The sequence below is a fragment of the Callithrix jacchus genome, chromosome 9 (assembly GCF_049354715.1).
Source record: "Callithrix jacchus isolate 240 chromosome 9, calJac240_pri, whole genome shotgun sequence".
Lineage (NCBI taxonomy): Eukaryota > Metazoa > Chordata > Mammalia > Primates > Cebidae > Callithrix > Callithrix jacchus.
This window is the reverse complement of record NC_133510.1, coordinates 106,556,599-106,584,286: the sequence shown is the minus strand read 5'-3', so window position 1 is coordinate 106,584,286 and position 27,688 is coordinate 106,556,599. Positions and strand designations below refer to the sequence as shown.

Sequence of the window (27,688 nt, the reverse complement as noted above, 5' to 3'; positions counted from 1 at the left end):
CTTTGACCTCTCTGTGGTGAAATAGGGATCCATTCATTTGAATACATTTATTGACCTCACTTATGCTCTGCCTTTGGAGCTGGGGTTACATCTGTGAACAAATAGATAAGTTCCTGCTTATGCTTTAGAGGAGGGAGTAGAAAATGAACCAATTAGCACAGATTTCTGGTCTCTACTTTCCTCATAAACCAGCTCCCCCTGTAGTATTAACGGCTGCTTCATTCTTCTGTTTGCTCAAGTCAAACCCCATGAGTTATCCTGGCTTCCTCGGTCTTCACCTCCCACTTCACCTATCAGCAAATTCTGCTGGATCTACTTTCAAAATATTAGGTTGGTGCAAAAGTAACTGCAGTCTCGCAATTAAAAAAAAATTGCAAAAACTGCGATTATTTTTTGCACCAACCAAAGACATTCAGAATGCAACCACTTCTCACCACGTCCCTGCTACCACCCTGGTCTGAGTTACCATCAGTCTTCTCCAGATTGTTGCAATCAAATCTAACTAGCCTCTCAAAATGTATGCTTGATCATTTCATTCCTCTGTTCAAACTTCTCCAGTTGCCTCTCCTCTCATTCCAAGTAAGAGCCTGGACGGTCAGCCTGACTTCCTAGGCCAGGCATGACCTGACCGCTGTTCTCCTCCTCTCTCTCCTGCCCGGCCTCCTTTCCTGCCCTTCTCCCTTTGGCTCCCTCTGCTCCAGCCACACTGGCCTTGCCGTTCCTCACACAGCCCAGTATGCTCCTTGCTGCTCTGTGCTTTTGCCCTTGCTGTTCCCTTTGGAATGTCCTCCAGATATTGACAGTTTGTTCCCCTATTTCCTTCAGGTTTTGTTCTGATATTTCTTCTCCAAGAGGGCTTCTTGGGTATTTATCTGAGATGTTGGCCCCATCCCCACCTTCTGCCTCCCTTTTCTGCTTTGCTGTTTTTCTCCTTAGCACTTGCTGTCTAACAGATGATATATTTTATGCATTTAACTTGTTTTCTATCATTTATCTACTAGAATGATTTTCCATACAACCAGGGACTTTTGTCTGTTTGTTCACTGGTCTGTCTGCAGGACCTAGAACAGTGCCTGACACACAGAAGGAACTCAGTAGCTGTTTGTTGAAAGAATGAGATAATAGTCACCTCTACAGTGACTCCATGGGAGACATCAACCCTGTGCTCTGGGTGTTTGTTCATATTGCAACCCCAGGGAGTTAAATGAATAATTCAGCCTTCTTTGGAATTTTAAAAACAAGTTGTGTTTCCTCCCACCTCAGGGTCTTTACACATGCGCACTCTCTCTGGCATTCTCTCTCTCTTTTTTGTCTAGAACTCTCTTCTACCGATCTCTGTCTAGTTCACCTTATTCATAGCATGGCCAAAGTATTGTGTCCTCATTGAAGACTTCCTGGCCTGAAGACTCTCTCAGACTCCTCCGGTTCTGTGCTCTCACAGACCTCTGAACTTCCTCTTGGGAGCAGTCATTACAATTGTAATGAAATAATTAACTGATTGCCTAGTGAGTTATTTCAAGTCTGTTTTCCCTGCTGGGATAGAAGTCTGTCTTTTTCACTCCTTTATTCTCAGCATCTAGTGCAGACTTTCACACATGTAGTTGTTCAGCACCTATTTGCTGAGAGAAGTAACAAATAAATAAAATAATCATAAAGATTTTAACCCTGTGGGTTAGCGTAGAGGCAGGATAACCTGATGAGCAGTAATTATCAGAGCAAAGATAGGTGCAAGTGATGCTAGCGGTGGGCGAGTGTGCACTTACATTGTCAGTGGTGTTGAACTGTATGAGCTGGTTAGCCATGCTCCTGACGTGTGGGGTGGAGATGAGAGTGGCCACTTCAAGCTACGATGAGAAGAGAACAAACGGCAGTGATGTTTGGGGCCACATACAGGGCTCTGAGTTCTTAACATCTTCACAGGAAAATATAGGCTTCAAAGTGCAATAAATAAAGGGAGTTTTGATCTCAAGAGTTTTTGTGACTTTGAAGATCTCTCTGAGATCTTCAAACTCATCATTCATGGCTGAGGGTTTGTTCAGAGCTACAGATAAAGGACAAATGTCATACATTTTCAAGCACCAAAATATTGAAATTCAAGACTAAGTTAGATATCTTGGAAGCAGAGAGAAAGTAGCAGCAGGAAAAGTGGGGCCAACCTGGGTATATGGGACAATGTGGTATCTGACGAGTTCCAGAAGCTTCCGAGATCCCTGCAAAGGAACCAAACACTTCTTTAGTCAAAGAAAAAAATGCAACACTCCCACTCTTGTGGAAGCCTCTTCAAATGACTTTGGACAATCAAGAAAAATATCTACTGGGAAATCCAGGGTGACACCTCCAAATAGCTAACATTCACCAAATTCCCACTCTGTGGAAGAGGCTGTTCCGAAAGCATAATATGCACATCTCATTTGATCCTCCCAACAGCTGTGTGAGGTGGGGACTCCTGTTACCCATTTTATGTGTGATAATACTGAGATTCAAAGACATGTCCAAGGTTACAAAGCTAACTCAGGATATGAGCCTAAGAATTAGCCCAGGCTCTCAGTTACTCTGCTCCATCACTTCTCTGAGTGTCTAAGGCCATATCCCAGATTTTCTAAGACAGCCTTGATTTATGATTCTGTTTCACTTGTTCCATCAATAATGTCTGTCAGACCACATACTGGTCATTTAGGATTATACAGTCATAGGGAGAGTGATCACCTTTTGCTTCCATGAGAAGTGCATCCCTCTCCTTCCAAGTCCTTTCCAAGATTTCTCATGCTTCATAAAACTGAAGCAGGAGGGGAGAAAAGAGGGTCCTAGCCCAGGAAAGGAGACTGTAGATAGGATGAGCAGCCCCTAGAGGGTGCCCTGGAGAGAGGCTGCAGAGCTGAGAAACACGGGGACCACGCTCTTTGTGGGAAGAAGGCAGCAGCCTCAGTGGTCTGTTGTGGTTTATCTGCAATCTCCCAGCTAAGTCAGAGATGGGAGTTACAAGCTTTACAGCCCTGGAGTTCTGCTACTTAAGTGGCACAGCCACAGTTACTCTGGCTTGCAAAAGTGAAGGCTCTCAACTCAAGATCCTAATAACTGCCAAGAAGTTGAATGTTCTAAGAACAGGTTGCAACGGGGTGAAGTCCCAGGCTGAAAGAAGGCCCTGCTGAACCTGAGTTTCCTCACCCAGCCTCCTGTCTGCATTTGGCCTTGGCCACTATGCCAAGTAGGTCACCTGTCAGTAGGGAGACTACCTATCCTGGCTTGTCTGGTACAACCCTGGTCTATGCCTATTGTCCTGGCAATTGCATTCATTTTCAGAAGTGACCAGGCATAAACGATAAGTTATATGGCCACCGTATCTGTAAGACAATAGCATTATGTGCAGGGCAGGGTTATCCGTAAGAATGTTGAAGTTGACCACTGGTTAGCCAGCCCTGGAAGTGATGCTTTCTGCAGCCCTGGTTCTGTTACTATGTGACCTTGAGTAAGTCACCTAGTCTCTATTTCTCAACTTAAGTCTTCAACTTATGTCTCAGTTACTGCATGGTATTCAGAAGTGGAGACTTACAGGGAGAAGCAATGTTATTATATGCTTTGGTACTCAGTGGTAGAAGGAGTGAGACAAAGTGGGGATTCTTGGGAAACAGCCCCCGAACTGGACTGGAACTCCTGGAAGGAAGGGCTGGGTCTGTCTGGCTTAACCACCCATCACCATTTTCCCAGCCAGTGCAGTGTGGGGCATACAGTAAGTTTTCCATAAACATTTGTGACAGTAAATTAAAGGGCATGGGTTAGGGGTCCTGGGAGGAGCACTGAGCTGGCCTTCAGGAACACTAGATCTAGTCCTGGTTCTGCTTGAGCAAGTCACTTAATCCCTGCATCTCAGTTTCGCCTGCAAAATAAAGGGACTGGTATCATTTCCTTCCAGCCCTCTGATGCTTCTATAGGAAGGCATTTATCAGTGAGATAATCCCCTTTTAAAGCCCCAGGAATTAATCGTAGAATGCTTTTGACAAGAAACAGGAGAATGAGCGAGACAAAGGAATTGATCCCAATCACTCCTGTTACTATGTGTGCCTGTGCTTTATCTGGCTGGGGTCTCTTGGAGCCATTGCTCAGTTAGAATTCACTCTAGTATGGCTTGAATTGACAGGGTAAGTTTCCAGGTGCTGCTGTTTTTGAAAAATCTTTTGGTGCAATACATTCTTTTTTGTGTGTGTGTGAGGATACTCACTTTCTCCCTGCTGTTTTAGGTAAAAACAAAGCAAAACAAAACAAAACCGAAGTTCTTTGGTGCCAGAGGCAGAAGGAGAGAATTTGACCTTGAACTCTGTAAATTCACTTCCCTTTCCCCACTTTACTTGCAGGGTGTCTGTGAATTGGCAAGGGCAGGTGTCTTGCTCTCTTTGCTTTTATTTCTGTCTGGTTCAGTGATGAAGCCATAAACTGGGGCTTGTAATCAGAAGCTGTGGTCTCTGCAGGGATGGGAGGGTTTTCACACTAAAATTTTCTTCGCGAGAAGTAGAAAGACACACTGGGAAGGAAAGATAGCATTCCAAAGACAGCGTTAGAAGGTCTTCTTCTAAGGAAGCCAGTTTATCTTCCATTTCATTGGCATAGCTGATGGGGGAATTTCCTGTACTCTTCCCTGAAGGTAAAGCTATAAAGAAGGATGAAGACAGAAGGAGCTTCCTACAGGTTGAGAAAAATTAACCTCTCTGTACCTGGGAAAGAGGCAGAAATGATTGTACTTCTCACCTAGAAATTGAAATAGAAAAGCAGTTTTTAACTCAGAACAAAGAGACCTGAAGTTTAATATTCTTTGCAGGCAGAAAGATATACCTTTGAGAGAAAGAAGATTGAAAGCCAGGAGTAGTGGCATGCATTAGCCGTTTTGGCGGTGCAAGTATTCTTACCAAAGGCGTATTTCAAGCTATGAATATCGTCTCATTGAACAGAGTTTGGAAGAGATGTACACAATCTACTCTTGAGAGCCTGAATGAGCCATTTCCAGATACCACAGGAAGGAGTTACGAAGGAGGAGAAAGAGAAGAGTTTTCTGAACAAAGGTGCCTGACAGAACAGCAATGAGATTGATTTTTTTCTGGTTCTAGTTTAAAGGTTTTATTTTAATTTTAAGTGGGTCTGAGAACTCCTTTATTATTATTTTTAAAGTGTGTATCAAATTAGAAGCTATGCACTCAGGGAGGCCAATAATCTCAGGATTTTAATAATTTTCTGCAAGAGCAACATTACCTTTTTTTTAAAAGTATGAATGTGATTTCTAAAGAGAGGTCTAGCAGTTTTTATGCAATAGCTAGGTTTCATAAAATTTGAGTGTGAATCATATTTTGAAATATCATCCTATTTTGGAAGACCTTGGGAAATCTGGCCTTTTCTATGGAAATCTGTAACTAATCTTTTCATATGTTGAACATCTGTTTGCAATGTAAGAAATTACATTTTGACTTATCTCCTTGTTAAGTTAAAAAAAATCCTAAGGTTTTTGACAGCAAGATATCCTTATAGATACCTGAAAGCACTCTAAAAAGGGATATATCCATGTGAATTCCTGAACCTAACAGGCAACAATTTTCAGCGTTCCCAAAACAGCATGGGCTGGGGCTATCTGAGTTAGAAAGTTGGTGGTTACCAGCATGTCTATTTCTGGGCCTCACCCCAGCACCACTAAACCAGAATGCTGGAGGTAGGGCTTTGGAATCTTCCTACTTACCAAGCTCCATGGATAATTTCTGACTACACTACACTTTAGGGATCACTACCCTAAAATATTTGGACACCCTTTCCTCTTTCCCTCCACATTCTATATAATCAATACTGATCTTTATGAGGTCATAGTCATCTTTCCCCATTGCCAAGATGGTGGCATAGTTTCAGGGCACTGGAAGAAAGCATGTGACCTTTCATGTAATTCGATTACCTGACGTTATAATGAACAAAATTCCACAACAGGCTATCCTCTTCAAGTTAAAGCTATTATTTCTGAAAAAATAAACACTTTAAATGGTTTCAGTCTTAACATCCTGGTCAAGGAGTCAATCGTCTCCCTTGTAGAGGGGAGTGTGAGAGAACGGAAAGCCCATAGTGGAGAAAGATGAAAGCAATAGAAAGGAAAGGCTGAAGCATCTAAAAATAACACTTATTCTTTTTAAAGTTTAGCCTAGTCCTGTCTCTGCATGACCTAGTGTAGGCTTCATTCTCTAGGTGGTTTTAGAGTTGTAGGGAACTTAAAGTGTTGATTTTACTAGTAAGAAATATTAGAAGAGCCAGGACAAATCAAACCAACGATTTAGTCCTGGGATTGCAAATATGTTTTATTTCCTGTGTCAAATCTAATTGATCATAACTACTTGAAATTCTATCGAAGAGACTGAAGCAACATCCAGGCTTAGTTCCAGAATGTTGTGATTGATTAGTGATGTCTGACTTGGTCGTTGGAGGGTAGGTGGTGATATATGTGCAACTTATTTACTATCCCTAGTTTAGAAAAAACCTGTATAGACACAGATTGAGGCAGTGCTGCTGACAGGATGCCATCAGAGCATGCAGAATACAGTACCTCTGGAGAAAGGAGGTAATCGAGAGTGCCGTCCTTCATGTTATTCAATGCTTCATTACTTGGAACAAAAATGGTGTATGGTCCACCAACTCCTTCCTCATCTAAGGTATGTCCCACATTGGTTTCCTGCATTTGAGAAATGAAATGTTGTATCTACAGCCTACCTTGGACAAATCTTTAAAGTAATTCCCCAGAAAGTATTTATAATTGACAATCCTGCTAATTTTACAAAAGTCTTGGCATAGATATTTTTCAGAAAATTATGAAAAGTGCATACCTCTAACAAAGATCTGAACTTGCTGTATCTTGTTTGTAGCATTGTCATTATGGTTTGCTAAAAAGAGACATTTTGCTTAAAGATCAGGAAATAAAATAAGGTTGTTTAGGAAACACAAACCCTAACATTAAAAGACTGATGACACAGTTTACGTGTCAGTATGGATTTATGGAAATGAACCTGGTCAACTGCAATGCATCATATGAATGTTTGCTGTAGTTGAAACAGTAGCTCAGATCTGCATGTTCTGAAGTATCCTTTGGCCCTCATCATCTAGGTCAGAAGGAATAAGTTTTATTGCAGCAACAACTGCACTCCTCCATAAATCAAGAGGGACACATTTTCATGACAATTGGTCACTGGACTGAGTTGTCTGATCGAGTCATAAAAAAGGTAAAAAAAACAACAACAACAGACCTTTCCCACATATGTGTTGTATGTATTGCGTTCTTTCTGTAGAGATTCCCAGGATTCTACTGGAAATAGGCAAACTACCTCTTCTTCTCTGTGCTTGAGATCCTAGCACAGAGGAAGCACAAGCACAGAGTGCTGGCACGCTCTGAATGTCACTCTCCAGGGAACAAAGGAAGATGGACCTGGGCTGATGTGACTTTTATCTGAATACTCACCTCATTGTTGCTCTCAAATGTGGGTTCTAAGTTGTCCATGGCTCTGTCAAGGATGTGCAGAAGGCCATTGGAAGCAATTAAGTCCCCCTGTATAATTTTTACCTTCTTTTTGCCTCCATAGAGTTTAAGATTTATGTGATTGTCCTAAAACACCAGTGAAAAACAAAATAAGATTAATATGTTATCCTGGAAGGAGCTAGCATTGGACTAGAGTTAGAAGCCTTGAGTCCTTGGACTTTGATATTTATTGGCAATGCGATTTCGGGTAAGTCACTTAATCTAAAGTGGGGATAAAGGTATCCACTTGGTTAACCTGAGTTTTCATTAAGATCAAATGACATAATGTATGAAAGTCCTACTGACAACTATACATGCTAAACCTGGGTGAGGTATTATCAAGCTCTCCTCCAGCAGACTGCAAGCTTCATAAGGACAAAACTATTTCATTTGCTATAAATTCATCACTCACTTTAGTGTTTTCACAGAGAAGACACACAATAAAAATATTTGTGGAATAAATAACTGAAGCTAATTCCTTCTTCCTCCCATAGGAATCCCAATATGTTACAGACTTAGTAATATTGGTTTAATGGATGAACAAGTAAATACATGTATATCCTTGTGAGAAAGAAAGCCACATCTTCATACCTGTCATTCATTCATACATACATGCATTCATGCATCCTCCAGCCATCTCTCTAGCCATCCATCCATCTATCCATCCATCCATCCACCCACCCACCCACCTACCCATCCAGTGACCTATCCATGTATCCACCCATCCATCCATTCAGTGGCCTATCCATATATCCATCCATCCATCCATCCATCCATCCATCCATCCATCCATCCATCCAACCATGCATCATCCATCCTCACATATGTACTACAGCAGATTGGTTAAGAATGTGGACTTTGGAGCCACATTTGAATCCTGGCTCTGGTACTTACTGTGTGGCCTCTCTACTTTCCCACTGGAGCAACAGGGATTATGATAGTCCCTCCTTCACAGGGTTATTGTGAGCCTTATATAACACAAATACAGATTTATCCCCATACTTTGCTTAGAACAAGCACTTAAAAATCAATTAACTATTGATGTTCAGTGAAATGTAACAGGCTAGGTCCTATGCCTATACACATGCACATTTTTGTTGCCTAATCACCTATTCCCCAGCTCAATAAGATCACTGAAAGAGTTAAGAAATGGGGATGGGGTGGGGGAGGATGGGTTTATATAAAAAACAAACAGAACTAATGGCATTAGGAGAGATGAATGTTAGGTTGGAGAAGATGAATTAACTCCAGCAATCTAAAACAAACACAATCTATTTCCTTTTGTAAGAGGAATGCTGATCTGGCTTTGTGCTGATGTTTCAGGAAACAGATTTATAGCTAAGTTTCTCTTTCCTGCTGGCAGTTAAATGACAGTTGCCTTGAAAACTAAATCAGACCAGATCAAAGTCAAACACTTTGTAATCCCCTTTGCATAACACTCCACCCTTCCTCCATGACCTTTCCCAGTGCTGCTATCTGTTTCTTCCTGTATAAGAAGGTGTTTGACAAACAATACATAAGGAAAGCATTTCCTTGTTACCTTTCACAAGTCCCAAACAAAAAGAGACCAAAGGCTACGGGCATTGGCTTGGTGGACAGTTTAGTTCTGGGAGTGAAAATCAGAGGAACTCTTACCTTATCACCGTTGAAGATTTCCCCTGACCTTCCAGTCAAGGTGTAGAACGTGTCTGTGTTATTCATATATTCGGTGCTCATCTGACCAGCAATTATGTGTAGTTTCACAAAGTATTGGGCAGCTTTATTATCCACCAATAGCTCATTTGCCTACGACAAAAGAGCCAGTTTGACTATTATTTGAAGAAGAAGGGTTTTGTAACACATGCTGTGCTCTACTTAGTATCAAAGACATCAAAGTCAGGGCATCCTAATGGGTTTAGGCTTTTGTAAATACAAATGTATAAAAGCATTGACAACTATACATGCTACACATTTCCATCAGTGCAATCAACCTGGGCCAGGCCTTCCAGGGAGTAGAAATCTGGAGAGTTGGAGGCAATGCACAGTCTACTCTCAAACCAGAGGAGGTTGCTCTAGCACTGAAACTAACATGGGGAAAGCCCAGCATCGCAGTGGCCCCAGGAGGAACAAGGAACAAGAAATCTATCTTGAACACAGAAAGCAGATGGGAATGAACTATGAAGTTTCATGGAAACAGTAGGTAAAGTGAGTAAACTGATGGTACTTTGAATAGAAAAGTTAAGAGTTTTGAAATCCATGGGACCAAATCTACATTTTGTCATTATTACGTAGTCAACAATCAACAGATTACTTATATACACTCCGTGTAAACTATGTGTTAAATGAGAGACCCTGTGCAAAGTGCCTAGCCTAGAGGTATACAATGTTTGCTGGTTCTTTCCAATAGGGGCGGTGTGAAGATATCTCTGAAGGTTAACAATAGAAAGAGGAATATCAGGCAGGTTAATGGTGGTGGTAGATGAGGGTAAGAGAGCCTGGAACTTACTGGGTTTTGATTCATTGCAACAAAAATTATTATCACAAAATATCTTTGATTAAGATAACCCAATTTTATTTTTTCATTTTTATTATTTCCACTTCCTAGATTTCAATCTTTTATTGGCTTCTATTATTTTATATGTATTCGTTAAGCCATTTACTTATATGTTTATTTATTCTTACCTAATCTGTTTCATAGAACTTTAAAAATAGATGACAAGAATGCACAATAAGAATCAAGATCAGGGTCAGGCATGGTGGCTTATGCCTGTAATCCCAGCACTTTGGGAGGTCGAGGTGGGAGGATCAGGAGGTCAGGAGATTGAAATCATCCTGGTCAACATAGTGAAATCCCATCTCTACTAAAAATACAAAAATTAGCTGGGTGTGGTAGCATGCACCTGTAGTCCCAGCTACTCAGGAGGTTGAGGCAGGAGAATTGCTTGAACCCAAGAGGTGGAGGTTGCAATGAGCCACAATTGTGCCACTGCACTCCAGCCTTGTGACAGAGCAAGACTCCTTCTCAAGATAAAACAAAAATCAAGATAAGGAAAAATAAAAACACATGTTAGATGATAAAGCTGGGAGGGAAAAGTTAGAAAGATATATAGGATACAAGTTCCTATCCAATGATTAAAGTGGAGGCCAGTGAAGATAATAAAATTGTATATAAATGCATATATCCATTATTTACATTAAATCAAATATTGATATTTTAGTGATTCCATCTCGACAGGATGCCTCCACCAGGCACTACAAGTTTCATTCCCACTGGATGACATTATCTCAAACAACAGCTGCTCAATTGAAGACTTAAATTTTCTTCTTATTTTTCCTATCACTTGTACCATTTATAATGATTTTAAAAACCCACATATCTAGCTAATACGTTGGTTTTATGCTTCCTGTGGGAAGTGAGCAGTTTTGCACTATGCAAATCTTCTTTATCACCTGGCTGTATGTTAAGAACACTCAGTGGTTACCTGTAGAGGGTAATGATTGGAAAGGGGGACCAGGCAGCCTTCTAGGGTGCTGGTAATGGATCTGCTATTTACACAAGTACGTTTACATTGGGAAAATTCACTGAGTTGTACATTTACAATTTGTATACTTTCTGTAAGGATGTTGTATATCAATAAAGGAAGTTTATAAAAAAAATCACCATCCTTATCATCAGTTGCTTAATTTTAATGGGAGTTTCCCACTTTAAATAGAAGAAGGTACTACCTATAAGGCTTTTCATACTAGCCCCTCAGTGTATGGTCATTTTAAATACTCACATTGAATTCTTTCAGACCGTTGTCTGTGGGTAACAGCACTGTGAAGGGTCCCAGGTTGCTGAGTGGCCAGGCATAAACTTTTTCTTAGGAGTTGAAGTAACACAAAGAGAGAAAACACCAAATGAGTCAGTGGCACATGAGGAGTAAAATCAGGCCACAGGTCTTGGGTCACAACTGGTCCATTTATGCCCTTCTCTATTCTAATGGGTATGTGCAGGCCCTGTGTCAACTGGGAATCTCTCTAAGCATGTAAGGTGCATTAAAGCCGTGGCCTCAATACGTTTCACATCATGCCGTGGAAGCTTTCCTGTAGACACAGCCTCAGCTGCAAAGATACCCAGGCTGAGCAGTTCAGGCATGACAGTATCCAACCACAATCCCAGGGTCCCTGATCTTGCGCTTGACTTTCTGACTTTTCACCGTCTCAGTGAGCAAAGATGCAGCCCTTGTTTTTATCCAGGGCCAGCTCGGAAGAGCCCCAATGGTTGGTTTAATGATCTGCTGTTGCCATGTTGAAATGTTTGATAATTTTTGAACAAAGAATTCCGCATTTTCATTCCAGTGGGCCCAGCAAAGTACGTGGTAGTCCTGTTTCCATCACCTGGGGAAGTTGGGATGACAGGACAGGCTCTGTGTTCTCACACTGGAGGCAGTGTATAAGGACTTGCCACGGGGAAGGTGAAACGTCAACAGGACTCTGTCTAGGAAAATGTTGGAGGGCCTGGTCTGCAAAAAACACTACCTCATCCCTGTCTGCTCGCATTTGGTATTCTAAGAGTTCTTAGAATAAGGCTGTGAGGAACCTGGCAGATTGCCCCTGAGCCCAGGGGATGCCAGTAATAGTTGGCTCCCTATGAGATGCCTTGGAAAAAATGGGACGTTTATGCAGGAGACATTAAATGGGATATTTAACCTTAAGATTTATGCAGATAACACAGCATTGACCCATCGATGACATTTATCTATGTTCTTGCCAGGAAACCAATTTTTGGCAACCGGTAAATTCCAATATAAAAGCTGATATTTTAAGGTTTCTGTTGATTGGCCATGTCTGTGTTTTACAGACGCAGACACATTGCAGAATGGCCAGATTTATGTTTCATTGGAAGTTGTATCCAATGCTGTGATCAGTTATATATTTCATTCTCAAGAGTGTGGAGTGATGGCCCATAGAAGGCATTTTCAAATATATGAGGGTGTTTTAGGCTCTCACTTAGCCTGAGGGGCTGGAGGTGAATGTGTCACTGTAGGCAATTAATGACTAGGGGACCAAGGGTGCTTAGATGGTTGCATAAACCAAGACTATTCCAAAATTCAAATGGCTCCTCCACTGAGGAACATGGATGCTGACCTGGGGTCTCAGTCAGCCTCTCTATTCCCAGTATTACCTGCCAAGCTTTGTTCATACCTGAAGGATCTAAAAGGTCAAGGGTGAAGGGGACAGTTTGTATCCTGACATCAGTACTGTCCTGGTCTTACTGTTGCTGCAGTTCTGTTGGTCTGTGGTGACCCCTAGACCCTGTCCTCAGCTCTCTGCCTACCAATTCTTGCATTGCCAGACCTCTTGGCACTATCTCTTTGCTTGTCTGCTTGGAAACAGCTGCCTGCCCTTTCCCTCTCACCTGCATGGCCCCTCCCTAGAAAGGCTGGTTCTAATAGACAAGGCTTGCCTGTCCTTTTCTGAATGATTGTGTCTTGCAGATGCCTTTTCCTGAAAGAGGACTGCCTTTTACCTGGAAATCTGTATCTGTAGCTGCATACCTAGGATTGAGATGAAAGAGGTCAGCTTTCCTTGCCATTTTCCTCTGAGTTCAGTATTTAATTCTCTGAGTCGCTCCATAATATTTCCATAACATGTGAAGCCATCACCCACGTAGCCTTTCTGGCAAGTGCATCTATAGAGAGGGGGAAAAGACATTCTCAGGGTCTTAAAGTCACTGAGTATTTTGATCATACAGTCCAATGCCCTCACTGAACAGACGGAGCAAAGGATGCCCAAGGTAGAATAGGGACAAAAGAGGCGAGGCACAAACACAAGAGAGCATTCCTAGTGTGGTACCTAGGAATCTAGTAGCTCCTCAAGAAATGGATGCCTAATAAATTAAATGTATCTGTCAAGACTAAATATTTTTGTATGCTCTCTGTCTCAGTATTTCTCAAAGTGTGACTATACTCTGGTGCAAACTCTCCCCAGCTGCGTCGAACATTTGCAGCACATCCCATCCTACCGCCGTCACAACCCTATCCACCAGAATTACCTCTGGAGACACTGTCTCTTCTGCTAGATGTACACTCTCCTAGAAGATGGATCCCAACTAACCATGCACCAATAAACCATGTACATCAGAATCACTTGGAGGACTTACTATGTATAAATGTGGACTCTAGGACTCCATTGTAGAATGACTGAATCAGAATAAGCAGCTGAATTCAGTTTGAAGGACAGTAAAGATTCAGCACTATTGATCTGCTTAGAATGCTTTTCCCACCCCCTGCTCCTTCCTAGCTGAGATCTCTGCTCAACTGCCACTTTCTTCAGGAAGGCTTCCTTGATTGCCTGTCTCTTTCTCCACTCCCTCACTGTGTCTCCATTATATATACTCTCATGAGACCACGTAGCTCTTCTCCGTAGCAGTGATCATAGTATAATTTCACCCTCATCTGGGTGGTTGTTTGATTAATATCTGCTTCCTTATAAAATCTGAGAAAAGAGTAAGGGCTATGTGGGTATTTGTTCACTGTTGTGAACTCCAGAATCCAGCACAGCGTAGGTCCATAATAGGTGCTTAATTAATAGTTGTACAATAAGTAGTAATTGAATTAAATAAATAGCAAACAATGAAGTATATAAACAATGAAAATAAATATAGAAACTATGAAATAAATAAATAAACAATGAATGTCACAGAGATTTTGTACAATAGTTTCATAAGAAAGTAGTAGAGTTAAAAATGTACCAGGAGTGGTATGCTGATAAATGTTTAACAACCAACTCTCTGGGAGAGGGGGAAGTCTAATTTGTAGCATTTGCTAATTTCCAAGGTTCATATGCCCATCTTGACTAATAAGATGATGCTAACCCTCTTGTGAAATTCCTTGTGAGTCTGTAAGCTCTGACAGGCCACAACTATGTGGCACTGAGGAGTTGCAGTGGCTGAAATTGACAAGGTAATGAGGAAGATGACTTTCACCAGGATCTTGGAGATGAGCCAGGAACCAAAGCGAGGTAAGGGAAGAACATTCCAGAGAGGAGAGATGCAGGGAATCAAAGACATGCTTTGAATACATCACGGTTTTGCAGTGCTCACACCATGCCACAGCTGTGACTCATGTTGAGGAGAGCATTCTAAAGAAAGACTATGCACTCGTTAATCCTCCTGTGTTTCTAAATATATTTTCATGGCAAATAGATTATATGTTCAACAAGTTTGCTGCAGAACTTCAGAGTCCTACAACCCTCTGCCTGGATTGTTTCACAGCCTCTACCTGGTCTTTCTGCCCTTATGTTCTGTCCTGACATCTGTACTTCATACAACCTCCTGAGTGTGCCTAAAAATTCTTGCACCTTTGTACTTAAAACCCTCACTGACTCCTTGTGTTCACATGAGAAAGTGTACAGGAGGATCCTGCTGGGTCTTCTTTTTGCTGTTCACTGAAAATTCCAGCAGCACCAAACTGCTTCATTTTTAAGGCCGTTATACCTTTCTCAGGCTATTTGTCCTGCCAGGAATGCTCTCTCACCCTCATCTTATCACTCTGGTGTGACCTCTCCCCAGCTGTGTTGAGCACTTCCAGCACATCGCATCCATACCTCCATTACAACCCTATCCACCAGAATTACCTCTGGAGACACTGTCTCTTTTGCTAGATGGTACACTCTTCTAGAAGATGGATCCCAGCTATAATAATTCTTCATTATGTCCTACCACTTAGGGCAGTGCCTGATTGTTTAAGTGATTATTTACTGATTATTTAAGTAGCTTCTTAATTCTAGGAACCTTCTAGGTAAGAGAGCTACAAGATGATGATAATAAGAGACACTTTGCCCTTCTTGAGTCTTACATGCGGAGGATGGACCGGAACAGAAAATAATTATAGTAACATGGGAAGGCCACTTCACCTCCTTGAGTCCCAGTTTCCTCTTCTATAAAGTGGGTTTAATAATATGTTTAGTGTGGTTGAGAGATAAGGAAAGACATAGCCCTGTGACAGACATATAGACAAAGCTCAATGCTTGGCAGATGATAATGGCAAGGACAAGGCTGACATGATGAAGAAGGTGACTATAATGACAACAGTGACCTAGAGGTGCTGGGACATAGTAGGACAGACTGTAGACAGATAACTGAAGTTCCATTGTAAGCACCATGTTAGAAGATTGAATAGGATGCTATGGGACATAGAGGAGGAAGTGACTGATTTTACCTGGAGAAATAGGGGACAGCTTCTAGGAGAAAGTAAGATTTAATTCTAGAAGGATGCATGTGAGTTTTCTTTTCTTTTCTTTTTTTTTGAGATGGAATTTTCACTCTTGTCACCCAGGCTGGAGTGCAGTGGCATGATCTCAGCTCACTGCTGTAACCTCTGCCTCAAGTGATTCTTCTCCCTCAGCCTCCTGAGTAGCTGTGGTTATAGGCATGTGCCACAACCTCTGGCTAATTTTTTAAGTAAGAGATGAGGTTTCACCATGTTGGCCAGGCTAGTCTCAAACTCCTGACCTCAGGTGATCTACCTACTTTGACCTCTCAAAGTCCTGGGATTGCAGGCATGAGTCACTGTACCCAGGTGTATATGAGTTTTCTAGCCGGACAAACACTTGGGGTATCATTTACTCATGAAGACTTCGGGGTTTTTATGGAGGAGTGGCTCTCAACCAGGGGCAATTTTGCCCCTCCAGAAGCCATTTGGCAATGTCTAGAGACAACGTTGGTTGCCACAACTGAGATGCAGATCTATTAACACAGGCCAGCCCTTCCCAACAAAGAACTGCCAGGCCAAAAATATCAATAGAGCTGAGGTTGAGAAGCCTTTTCATAAGGAACCACTAAAGCAGATCTAACCATGAAACAATTCAATACAATCAAATAACAGTTTCCTACTTAAATGCCAACCTCCTCTGCAAGCCCTGTGATATGCTAATTTAAGGATGGAAAAGAGGAGATTAGTAACTCTGTGAAGTGATATAAAACAACAGTCTGTTAAAAATTAATCCTGCTATAAGTTTCACTCATTCATTTGAAGACAACTGTTAATAGCAAGACATCTAACCTTTACAAACCACTGAGTATGTTTCTCTCTAAAAGTTTCTTAAGTTGTTAGGTGGCCAATGTTCTGTTTTGTGTCAAGTGACTTGGCCTTTCTTTCCTAAGGATTGCAGGAGAATCATACTTTAATGGCCTTAGTGCTGAATGGAATGCGTGAGACATCACTATTTTTAATTGTTATTTCAAATCTCAGTCCACAGTCCAAGATTTTATGAGACCAGTTTCTGACTTAACTGTTCTCAGCTGAGCCATGGACCAGTCACAACATCACCTCTTTAGGAAATTGTTTTCTGTTAGGAGTAAACATCTCTTGGTGTCTTAACGGTTTCAAAACACCCAGAGGCCATTTGCATTTTGTAGTTATGGGCTGCAATTCATCACATTTAATGCTGGATGAGATTTAGTTAGTATATAGGGTCTCCCCAAAGTCTTAGTACAGTTGCTTCCTTCATTTCTTCACCGGTTCATTTCATTCCTTTGTTGTTTCATATGTTCCTCCAAAGTCTTATTTATTTCACTGTTTTTTTTTAATTTCTTATTTTTCTTTTTAACTTTTGTGGATATACAACAGGTGGATATACTTATGGGATACACAAGCTATTTTGATACAGACATGCAATGCATGATAATCACATCAGGGTAAATGGGAAAGCTATCACTTCAAGCATTTATCCTTTATGCTACACACAATCCAATCATACTCTTTCAGTTATTTAAAAATGTACAATAAATTGTTGTTGACTGTAGTCACCCTGCTGTGTTATCAAACACTAGGTCTTATTCATTCTGATGGTATTTTTTGTACCCATCATTTCACCGTGTTAATTTTACCCCTCCTGTTGTCCAGGTCTAAGGGTCAAACTGACAGGAGTTGTTGCAGCAAAGATGAATAAGACATGGACCTTATATTCTAGTTGGGGATTGAGAGAAATAATGATAATAGCCAGTATTTATTAATAGCTCTTATGCTACATATTCTTATGAGGGCTTCAGTGTGGTATCTTTTCTAATACAGCAACCCTATGAGGTAGGTACTGTTATTAGCCCCATTTTAGATAAGGAAACGGAAGCACAGAGAAGTTAAGTATCTCACTCAAGATCACACAGCCTATAACTGGCAGTGCCTGTGTTCACTGCCACTGTGCTACATCCTCAGCATAGTTCTCTCATAGATGCATTCCAGGGTGCTCTGGGAGTCCAGAGGGAGGGGCATCAGGGAGGACTGGGAGGATGGGGGAGGCATCCTAGAGGTGGAGATACTTAGGCTGGACATTGAAGGAGCAGGGTGTTAGTCTGACTCAGAGGAGGTGGGTGGAGGGTGGGGATGGCATCCTAAGTGGAAGAAAGAGCACATGCGAGGGCCAGGAGTGGGGAGCACCGTGGAGTGTTTGAAGAACAGTGAAATGGGCTGAATGTTTGTATCCACCTTAAAATTCATATGTTGAAATTCTAACCCATGGGGTGATGATATTAGGAAGTACAGCCTTTGGGAGGTATAATAATTAAATCAAGAAAGTAAAGTCCTCACCAATGGAATGAGTGCCCTTATAAAAGACGTTCCAGAGAGCTCCCTCCTCCATCAACCTTGGGAGGACACAGTAAAAAGTCACCACCTGTGAACCAGGCCTCACCAGACCCTGAAATGGCTGGTGCCTTGATTTTGGACTTCCCAGCCTCCAGAACTGCAAGAAATAAATTCCTGTTGTTTATAAGCCACTCAGTGTATGGTATTTTATTATAGCAACCCAAACAGATGAAGAAAAATAGTAGGTCAGCAGACTCTGAGGAAAGGGTATATTCATGAGTGGTGGAGATAATGGTGGCTCATTTGCATCTGCTATGAATGCCTCTTCTGGCCATACCCTTCACACCCTGGATATGTTCCCAGACCCTGGAAGCTGATCTGGAGCTGTTTGGGCAGGAAATTACAGGTTTCTGAATACCCCCAGTGTGGTCTAGTGGGGAGCCCAGACTCTAGGAGAACATGTGCCTTTGGACCTTCAGATTCCTTGCCTTGGTGTAGCCAGCAGAGGGACAGAATGGGAGCCTCTAACATGTAGTGCCCAGAGGAGGGGCTCCTTTTGCCCAAGTCTAAGGGTCAAACTGCTGGAAACACATCTGGCTGTGGCTGAGCTGGGATTTAAACCTATATCCATCTAAGAACCTATCTTGCCACTGAACCATGTTGCCTTAGATAGGATTCTTGGGAAGACTGTTTACATTGAGGATATCCCAACCTGTACAGATCTTATATAAACACTGAATACCATCAATGCCACTAACATTCCAAAGATCCCTACACTTCACTGTTGTTTGTACTTTTGTGCAACTGGAATGTAAACTGTGCTTTTTCCAATAGGCCTTTTAGTTTTGTCCTGGCTACTTTTTAGCTGAGTTTAGTTAAATAAGAGAGAGATGCTCCTCTCTTCTATTGTCCCTTTTACTTTATCTATTAATAAGTAAAAATAAAAAGGCCAAGCATAAAGTTATTTGTTCTCAGTAATCATCAAAATGGAGCTTAGAGTTTAAAAACATATTATATACATGAACTTGTTAGTTCTCCACAGGCAGAGATTCCTGGTCTCTAGACCTACTTGACAGGTAAGGGAACTGTGGTTTAGAAAAGTTTAGTCTTGTCCAAGGTCACCCCAGGGCGAATGGTAGAGTCCATGTTTGAACTCACTCTTCTTGATCAGGTGGTCTTCTGTGATGAATGCAGTATGATTTTGAAGATTCTGCGTAAGCTACTTGCCATATTGAGAAGGCATAAATGAAATAAATTTTTGTTCCAGATGAACTAAATTACCTGAGGACTGATAGCTTCATATTTTAACAGTATAACTTAGCTAGCCTTTTTACTTAGACCCTTTTTCAGATGAAGATAGTCAATTTGAGGTGTGGGAAGTGGGTGATAAATGTACTCCTAACATCACAATGTTAGTTTATCTGACATTCTAAACACAAATTTGGATGCAGCTTATGTTATTCTGATGTTTAAGTTTAATTTTTTATTTTATCTTCTCAAACACAAAGGAAAGAATTTGCTTAAGGTATTCTATTAGGACTTTCTCGGAGTATGGTAAAAAGTGCATACAGGTCAGGTGCAGTGGCTCATGCCTGTAATCCCAGCACTTTCGAAGACAGAGGTGGGCAGATCGAGGTCAGAATTCAAGACCAGCCTGGCCAACAAGCTAAAACCCCAACTCTACTAAAAATACAAAAACTAGCTGAGCGTGGTGGTGCATACCTGTAATCCCAGGTACTGGTGAGGCTGAGGCAGGAGAATGGCTTGAACCCAGGAGGCAGAAGTTGCAGTGAGCTGAGATTGTGCCACTGCACTCCAGCCTGGGTGACAGAACAAGACTCTGTCTCAAAACAAACAAACAAAACAAAACAATGTCTATAACCAGCTTGTTTTGTTCTCAGTATTGCCAGAATATATGTTTGAGGGGAGGGTGTGCCTGGATGCATATGTGTGTTGGGTGTCTATGTGCCCATTTGCATGGCTGTGGTGTGTTTGTGCATGCATTCACATGTATTGAGGGATTTCTAGGTGCCAGGTTCTGCTCAAAGATTGATGAATGTAATCTTGTTTAACCTTCAGCACAGCCCCGGTGGGGGTACAGTTCTCTCCCTTTCATGGCTGAAGAAACATCAGTTCAGAGAGGTTAAGGTAAATGGCAGACTTGGGATTTGAACCTAAGTGTTCTGATACCCCAGCTCTTTCCACTCCGTGTACAATAAGTACAGATCTATTTACTTGTCCAGATAGGAGATGATGATTACACAACCTGTTGGGGCAAAACTACAGACTGATCACCCAACTGAATAGAGCATGAGCTTCCAAAGAGAGGAAAAGGCTCTGAAATCACAGAAACTGTTTTATCATGCTATGGTTCAATGCTGATTGTGGATTTGAGCTCACAACGGCATTATGAGTCTTTTGCAGATGCTGATGATAGTGAGAATGGAAAATAGAACAGAGATAGAAACCTCAGTCTACGAGTCAAACACTTGATTTCTAGCTTTGGTTTAGTCACTAATGGAAACACATCACACCGGTGTAGCTTCCAGAATCATTCTCTCAGGTAATCATCACAACAACCTTATGGATTATAAATCACTATGCTCATTTTATACATGGAGCAACCATGACCAGAGAGATGGTGCCACTTTCCCAGGTGATGCATCTGGTAGGCACCAGTGCTGAGATTTAAACCTAGGTCTTTAGTTCAAATACCATCTTCTTCCTATCATATGAGCTGCCTTTGTTTCAGAAACTTTCACATACAAATGTTTTTATGCACAGCAAACCCCTTCCTTTGAAACCTAGAGTCCAGGAAACACCACCAGTGCTTATTCACTTTCCCTAGTCTTGTTTTATACCACTAACAAGCAATATTTCATGAGTGAGGAAACAGGCATGCACATTAGAAGTCATGCCCCTGTAATCTCAACAACCATTTGTTTCCCCAGTCACAGTGGCTTCCGTCTCCCACATTCTGACCACTTCATATCAAGTTATCAGGCCACATCAATATTCCAGAGTATTCTACTGGTCATTATAAAGAAAACAATTGTTGAGTGTTTAATTAAAGATTTATTGAGTACTTACTATGATCCTTGCTCCAACTATGTAGGGTGAAGGTGGATACCAGGCTGAATAACACACATTTCCTCCCATTCAAGAAACTTACGGCACTGACTGGACCCCATTTCCACCACTTGGAAAGGTTGGTGGAGGAACTGAAAAGACTTACTTGGTTTGGCCTGGTGCGACGGTGATACAATTTGCATTTTTATGACATAGGTTATTTGATTCACAGATATTGGTCATACTGCACCCCACTCCAGGTACGAAATTGTGGTAATGTTCTTTACACTCGCAGTGAGACTTCAGTAGATGGGGAGAGAAAAACAAATAGAATCCTACTTAGTTACTTCAGCTGACATTCTTCTTTAATTTGTATTTTTCCTCTTCCATAAAAATTCACTCAGAGTATGTCTGAAGTATGGACTTAAACTAAAAAATTGTCAAAGTATCTAAAAGTAGAAATCATGTTTATACATCCTACCTTCTGGAAAGCTTATACTCCTTGCTTATAAAGTTTAGCTTCAATTTTCTTGTTTCCTAACCCTTGACCTCCCTAGCTCCATATTTTTGGTTTTAGATTATCAATAGGTGAACAGAAATTGATGTGCAAGTGGGTAGTATTATTACTCTAGAATAATGGTTTTCAAACAGGAGTCTCAACTTAGGACACACTAGACAACATCTGGAAATGTATTTTTTGAGACAGGGTCTCATTCTGGTTGCCCAAGCTAGAGTGCAGTGGTGCGACCTTCGCTCATTGCAGCCTTCACCACCCAGGCTCAGGTGATTCTCCCACCTCAGTCTCCTGAGTAGCTAGGATTACAGGTATGCACCGCCTGGATATTTTTTTTTTAATATTTTTAGTAGAGATGGAGTTTTGCTATGTTGCCCAGGCTGGTCTTGAACTCCTGGACTTAAGCAATCCACCTGCCACAGCCTCTCAGAATGTTTGGATTACAGGAATGAACCACCATGCCCAGTCTGGAAACATTTTTGATTGCCACAATGGGAGGAGGTAGTGCTACTAGAGGTCAAGAATGCTGTTAAGCATCTCACAATGCACAAGAAAGCCCCCTCCCATGACAAAGAATTATGCAGCCCAAAATGTTAAACATGCTGACATAGAGAAACCCAGCTTTGGAATAATGCACACGCTTTGGAATAATGCATGCAGAATGTGTGAACAATGAAAATTTCTAAGACTTGAAAATCTGTCTTGGAACCCATTTTCAGAGACAAAGCATATTTTTAATGTCATATACAAGGTCTTGACATTCATGGCACGACATCAATTTTCCCATAAATACCTTCATTTTACAGATGGGAATTTAGCCCTTTGAATTTTTCTGGAATCCTGCCCCAGAAATCAATAGCGGAAAAATGTTGTATAACATATCTATTCTCTTTGGAGGCAAGGTTGGGTGGATTATCTGCAGGGAATTCTAGAAACATTCCTATCAACTAGGATCCAGGCAATGAGACTGCATGGCTGTGTTTGGGTTGGGCACTGAGCCCTTCCTCCTACCTGTGCAACAATATCCTTCTGTATGGACACATTTCCTTCACTGAAGCCTTGATGTGCAGTTATGGACACAGAAGCCATCTGCTAGATACTCGATGGATGAATGTGCTGTTAGGGCCAGGGCTCTTTCCACTGGATTCCTCAGTGAGGGTCTCCTGACCAGATTTTTATCAGTCAATGTCATGATGTGATTCAGACACTGTCTCTGCCCAGAATATTCTCACTGCTCCCTATAATCTGTCAGTACTGCCTGATGTTTTATCTGTTTCATCCCTTTGGGATAGAGTATTTTTGGTTCTAAGAGCATCTTTTAAATGAGAAAGCTATTACAGAATGGAGGACTGCTGGTCAAAGTCAATCATACGTTCAACCAAGACTTGGTTAACAGTTAATTTGTAACTCTAATTTTGAATTCAGTATATATTTTGCCAAACACCATATAGGGCTGTGACAGGAGAGAATGTAAGACAATTAAGTTTGGATGGGGGAGCTGGGAAAGTGTGAGTTTAAAGGATAGACTGAGTGAACAGGCACTGATTTCAGGCCGTGAGCACACAGAGGACTGCCTGGAGGGGAAGACCAAGTGGAACACTGAACAGGCGAATTGGGGCAGCACAGAATACAAATGACATCTATGACATAGTGGGTTGTCAAACTTCTAGATGCATCAGTTCCCTGCATTGTTTGCTCACCTGTCCAGGCCCATCATATTTGCACACTGTGGAGTTTGTAGGGCAGTTTCCAAAGTTCCTTTGGCATGGGTCCACTGGCAAACACACTTGGCCATCCCCATGGTAGCCTTCTTGGCATGTACAACTGTGCTGATTTGGTCCCAAGTACGTGCAATGAGCGTGAGGGTGGCAGATTTTTTGTAAACAAGGATTGATGGCTTGAGGGGCAAGAGCAAAATGAGAGGCAATCAGTGCACAGGGATGGAGTAGGAGAACTGAACTGTGAGCAACAGTGGACCATAGCTCATCGAAGCAGCAAAGGCAACCACCGTTTTCAGAGAAACATTTCCTCTTACTCTCCCTAACAGATTTACGTATGGCCATCAGAAATTGTACAGATATTGTATTGATATACTAGTAGGCCATTTTGTGTGTAGTTAAATATGAGATAGCATGAAAGAAAACACTAACACTTACAGAATTTATAATATGTACTAAGCCCTGCTCTAAGAATTTGCTATCTATTAACTCATTTAATCTTTTCAGTAATCCATGAAGGTAGGTACCATTATTATCTCCATTTCATAAATCGAAAAACTGAGACAGAGGCAGGTAAAAGGTCATGTAGTTGGTAGAAGGCAGATCTGGGACTGAACCCAGGCAATCTGGCTCGAGAGTCCATGTTTTTAACTGATATATAATATTGCTTTTTATAAAGTGAATAAAATTAGAAAGATAAAATAAGAAGCATTAAGTTTTGTTCGAACATTGATTAAGGTAATATAAAAACATGTAAAAATCTATATAAGTGCTTTCATAAGAGAAGAAGTTGCCATTAATTGAGCATTTTGCTTGGCAATGTTTATATACATTTCCCTCAACTACACAGAGAGAATTAGAAATGGTCATTGTGTTAGGAGGTTGTGAGTTTTTTTTTCCTCTTAAATAACCTAAACATCTCAGTGAATAAACTGGTGGAATCTAGATTCTACTCACGCTCGCAGGATTTGCCGTCGCCTTGGTAATTGGGAAGGCATTTGCATTCTAGTTTGGTTTCATCTTCACTGGAAGGTGAACATCTGGAATTTTCTGGGCAGAGCAAGGCTGCACATTCAGGGATGGCTGCATAGGCAAATTGTTGAAGTACTTGCATTAGTAGAATAATAGTTCTTAAAAACTCCAAAATGCCGTATTTCCTTTTATTAAAAAGCAATACAAACTCATTGTAAAAATTTAAAAAAATACAGAACACATAAAGTTAGAATTGTCTTCTTCTTAGTCTCCAACCCTACTCCCAAAGTTACCAACATCATCAATCAATAAAATATATTTATTAACTTATAAGATTTATTTGTATGATTTAGCAATGTAATTTTTAATTCAACAATAATATTGATCTCTAATAACTGCATAGTATTTGAAAAGACTGATGTGATGTAGATGACTATCAAAACTATGAAGAGTCTGACATATCAGCAAACTCCAACTTGCAAAGTGAACAAGTTGGGCTGATATAGTTTCATAGATGCTGGTAAAAGATACAAAACTCCTGGGTTAGAGTCAAAAGACAATACTCACAGCAGGGGCAGCAGCCAGGGTATCAGTGTTTTAGCACCAGGTTTTCCAAGCCCCAATTCCCACAGGGCAATTTAAAGAGGACTAGACTGAAATGTGTACATACAGTGGGTTTCACTATAGGAGGTGAGCCCTGATCTTAGGGTACTTAATATTTTTTTTCTCACTCTTGTTGCTCAGGCTGGAGTACAATGGTGAGATCTTGGCTCACTGCAACCTCCGCCTTCTGGGTTCAAGCAATTCTTCTGTCTCAGCCTCCCAAGTAGCTAGGATTACAGGCATGCACCTCCAAGCCTGGCTATTTTTTAAATATATTTTTTAGTAGAGCTGTGGTTTCACCATGTTGGCCAGGCTCCAGGCTGGTCTTGAACTCCTGACTTCAGGTGATTCACCCACCTTGGCCTCCCAAAGCATAGGGATTACAGGCATGAGTCACTGTGCCAGGGCCAGCACCTAAATTTTTTATAATGGTCAATGTATTATTTAGGAACATGCAGGAGACAGAAACCGCCTAATTATTTGAACAGGGAAAGTTGTAATATAAAGGATTATGAACAATTAAAATCATGAAAAATTAGGTAGTGGGAGCTTAAAATAAAAAAATTCTAAAGAATAAAGAAATAATAATCTATAAAGAGCAACCACTATACTAGGGCTGAGACAAGTAAGCACCCAAGGTAGAACCTTCTCCCTCCAGGTTGACTAAGACTAAGAAGAAGACAATTCTAACAATTCTGAATGTCACTGGAAAAAGCATGGCGTTAGTCACAAGATAGCAAAGTTGCAGAGATGCCTTGATATTTGCTGGAAATCTGTTCTCTGAGGTGGCTGGGAAGGTCATGCATGGGGAGGTCACAAGCCATGGAACTTACTAGGTGCCAAAGGGATCTGCTGGCCAGTGTGCACTGCTGGCAGCAGGAGTTAAGAAGCCACCTCTCTGCCATGCAGTGCAGCTCCGTGTGTGGTTCAGGCCTGGGCAGCTACAGACCAGCTGTGTGAGATGCAGGGGTGTATGTCCGGCTCCCCACATGGCTAGCTCTTCAGGGACCTTGGTGTGCATGGGGCTGAGGAGAGGAGTAGAGAACAGCTTTTTCCTGGGCTGGGACAGGGGCCTGCGCTGTCTGGGACTCCTGGCTGTGCTGCCACTTCTTGAGTCAAGCACTGGACAGAGTGCAGTGGCCAAATGCTGAAGGGAGCTGAGCTCTGCAGGAACCCAGCACTGGAGGAACTGTGTAGGACTAGGAAACAGAGAAAAGCTGTTCTTCAGGAGCCTGGTGAGTGAGTCAAACCAGAAACAGGGAGAGAAAGCCCCTTCCTCCTCTGCAGTCCTTCTAGCACTCTTCATTGATAAGGCTTTATGTTTTGCTAGCTAGCAAAGGAGAATCATTTATAAAGCCCAGCTCCATTATCACAGAGCTGGCAAAAAGGGTGACTTTGGAGCTGAGAGGCACTGGTAGTGAGTATGCCTGCCCTTTGCTCCTGAGGGAAATAATACGTTTTCCAAGTCTGTTCCGTATACAAACATCCTTGAACAGATGATCTGGAACAAAGAGCAGTCAGTGTGTTGCTCTCAAGAGGTGCACACATGTGAGAGATGCATGGAGAACTGTCTCCCAACAGTGGCTACTTGAGTCAAAAAATTCACAGAGACTATTCCCCCACCCCTCTCATAAACCAGGAGTTTTAGCAGAAAGTGGTTGCTGCTTTAGGATTACGTTTTCTACCCGACTTTACATCCAGGAAATGTCACGTGACTCGTTCACACTGATGGAATACTGAGTAGACGTTTTACATATTTTTCCTGAACTTTCATAAGCAGGTACTTCTCTACCTTCTTTTTCCCACCTGTGATGACTAGAAGCAGAGCACTCTGAGGTACTAGAGAATGACAGAGTCACACGATGGAAAGATCTGGATCCCTAAGCACCCTGTAAGGGGAAGCTGGCAGCAGCCAGGAACACCTACATTGCACTGTTACATGAATGAGAACTACACTTCTTTAGTGTTAAGCCAGAGGTCCCCAAATATCTCAGGTCACGGTGCCTTTAGTGTTTCAATAATTTTTTCATGGTACCCCAACATCAAAAGAAATACCAAAAAGGTCAATTTAGTTAGTTGTTAGACTCACTTAGCAGCCATTTGAAAAAGTGAAATGCTTAATCAAAAAATGTTTATTTTGAAGTAACTACATTCACTTACGTATGAGACGTGTGTTAGACGCTGCACAACTTCTCATACTTGAGTGTGATAGAGATTGGAGACTGACACCCTCGTTTTAGTACCATTGATTTTTACATGGCACTTGCCTTTTATCATAGCAATCACTGAAAATTTACCTTTGCAAAGATATGATGTCACTGAAAGCAATGTAGGGCGACCTCATGTTGAAATTGTGAACTAACTCAAGCTAGCAGTTCCTGTGGTATCTGACAGATGTATCTCTGTGTTTCCCTCAAAAATTAAAAATATCTAATAGTAGCCAGGGAATCTGATGTAGTACTTTGGGGCACCTCAGTGCACAATTTAAAAACCACAGTGTTAAGCCATTGAAGTTTTATGTTTACTTCTTATAGCAACTAGCATTATCCTATCTCGTATAGGATGTACCACAACTTATTCAACCAATTTCCTACTGCTGGGTATTCAAGTGCTTCCAGCTTGTTATCTTCCCGCAAAGAGTATTTCCATGAATTTCTTTGATTATATATGCTTATCTTTGCCTAATTTCTGTCTTCTCCCAGGGTAAATTCTTAGAATTGGGGCCACAGAAGCATGCTAT

At 41.5% G+C, this 27,688-nt stretch overlaps 1 protein-coding gene across 2 annotated transcripts in view; it reads right to left on the bottom strand.

The window, feature by feature from the left end:
- STAB2 (stabilin 2) overlaps positions 1-27,688 on the bottom strand; it is a 189,258-nt gene that overhangs the window by 113,109 nt on the left and 48,461 nt on the right. For both annotated transcript variants that reach the window (XR_013522061.1, XM_035257427.3), the window contains exons 7-17: positions 24,331-24,456; positions 23,356-23,552; positions 21,308-21,441; positions 13,045-13,178; positions 11,284-11,366; positions 9,161-9,310; positions 7,469-7,612; positions 6,840-6,896; positions 6,563-6,688; positions 2,157-2,210; positions 1,764-1,844 (exon numbers count right to left, since the gene is read on the bottom strand). Coding sequence is in view for 1 of the 2 variants with exons in the window: in XM_035257427.3 (XP_035113318.3) it covers positions 1,764-1,844; positions 2,157-2,210; positions 6,563-6,688; positions 6,840-6,896; positions 7,469-7,612; positions 9,161-9,310; positions 11,284-11,366; positions 13,045-13,178; positions 21,308-21,441; positions 23,356-23,552; positions 24,331-24,456 (1,286 nt within the window). In the remaining variant the exon portion in view is untranslated. The remainder of the gene's footprint in view (positions 1-1,763; positions 1,845-2,156; positions 2,211-6,562; positions 6,689-6,839; positions 6,897-7,468; positions 7,613-9,160; positions 9,311-11,283; positions 11,367-13,044; positions 13,179-21,307; positions 21,442-23,355; positions 23,553-24,330; positions 24,457-27,688) is intronic.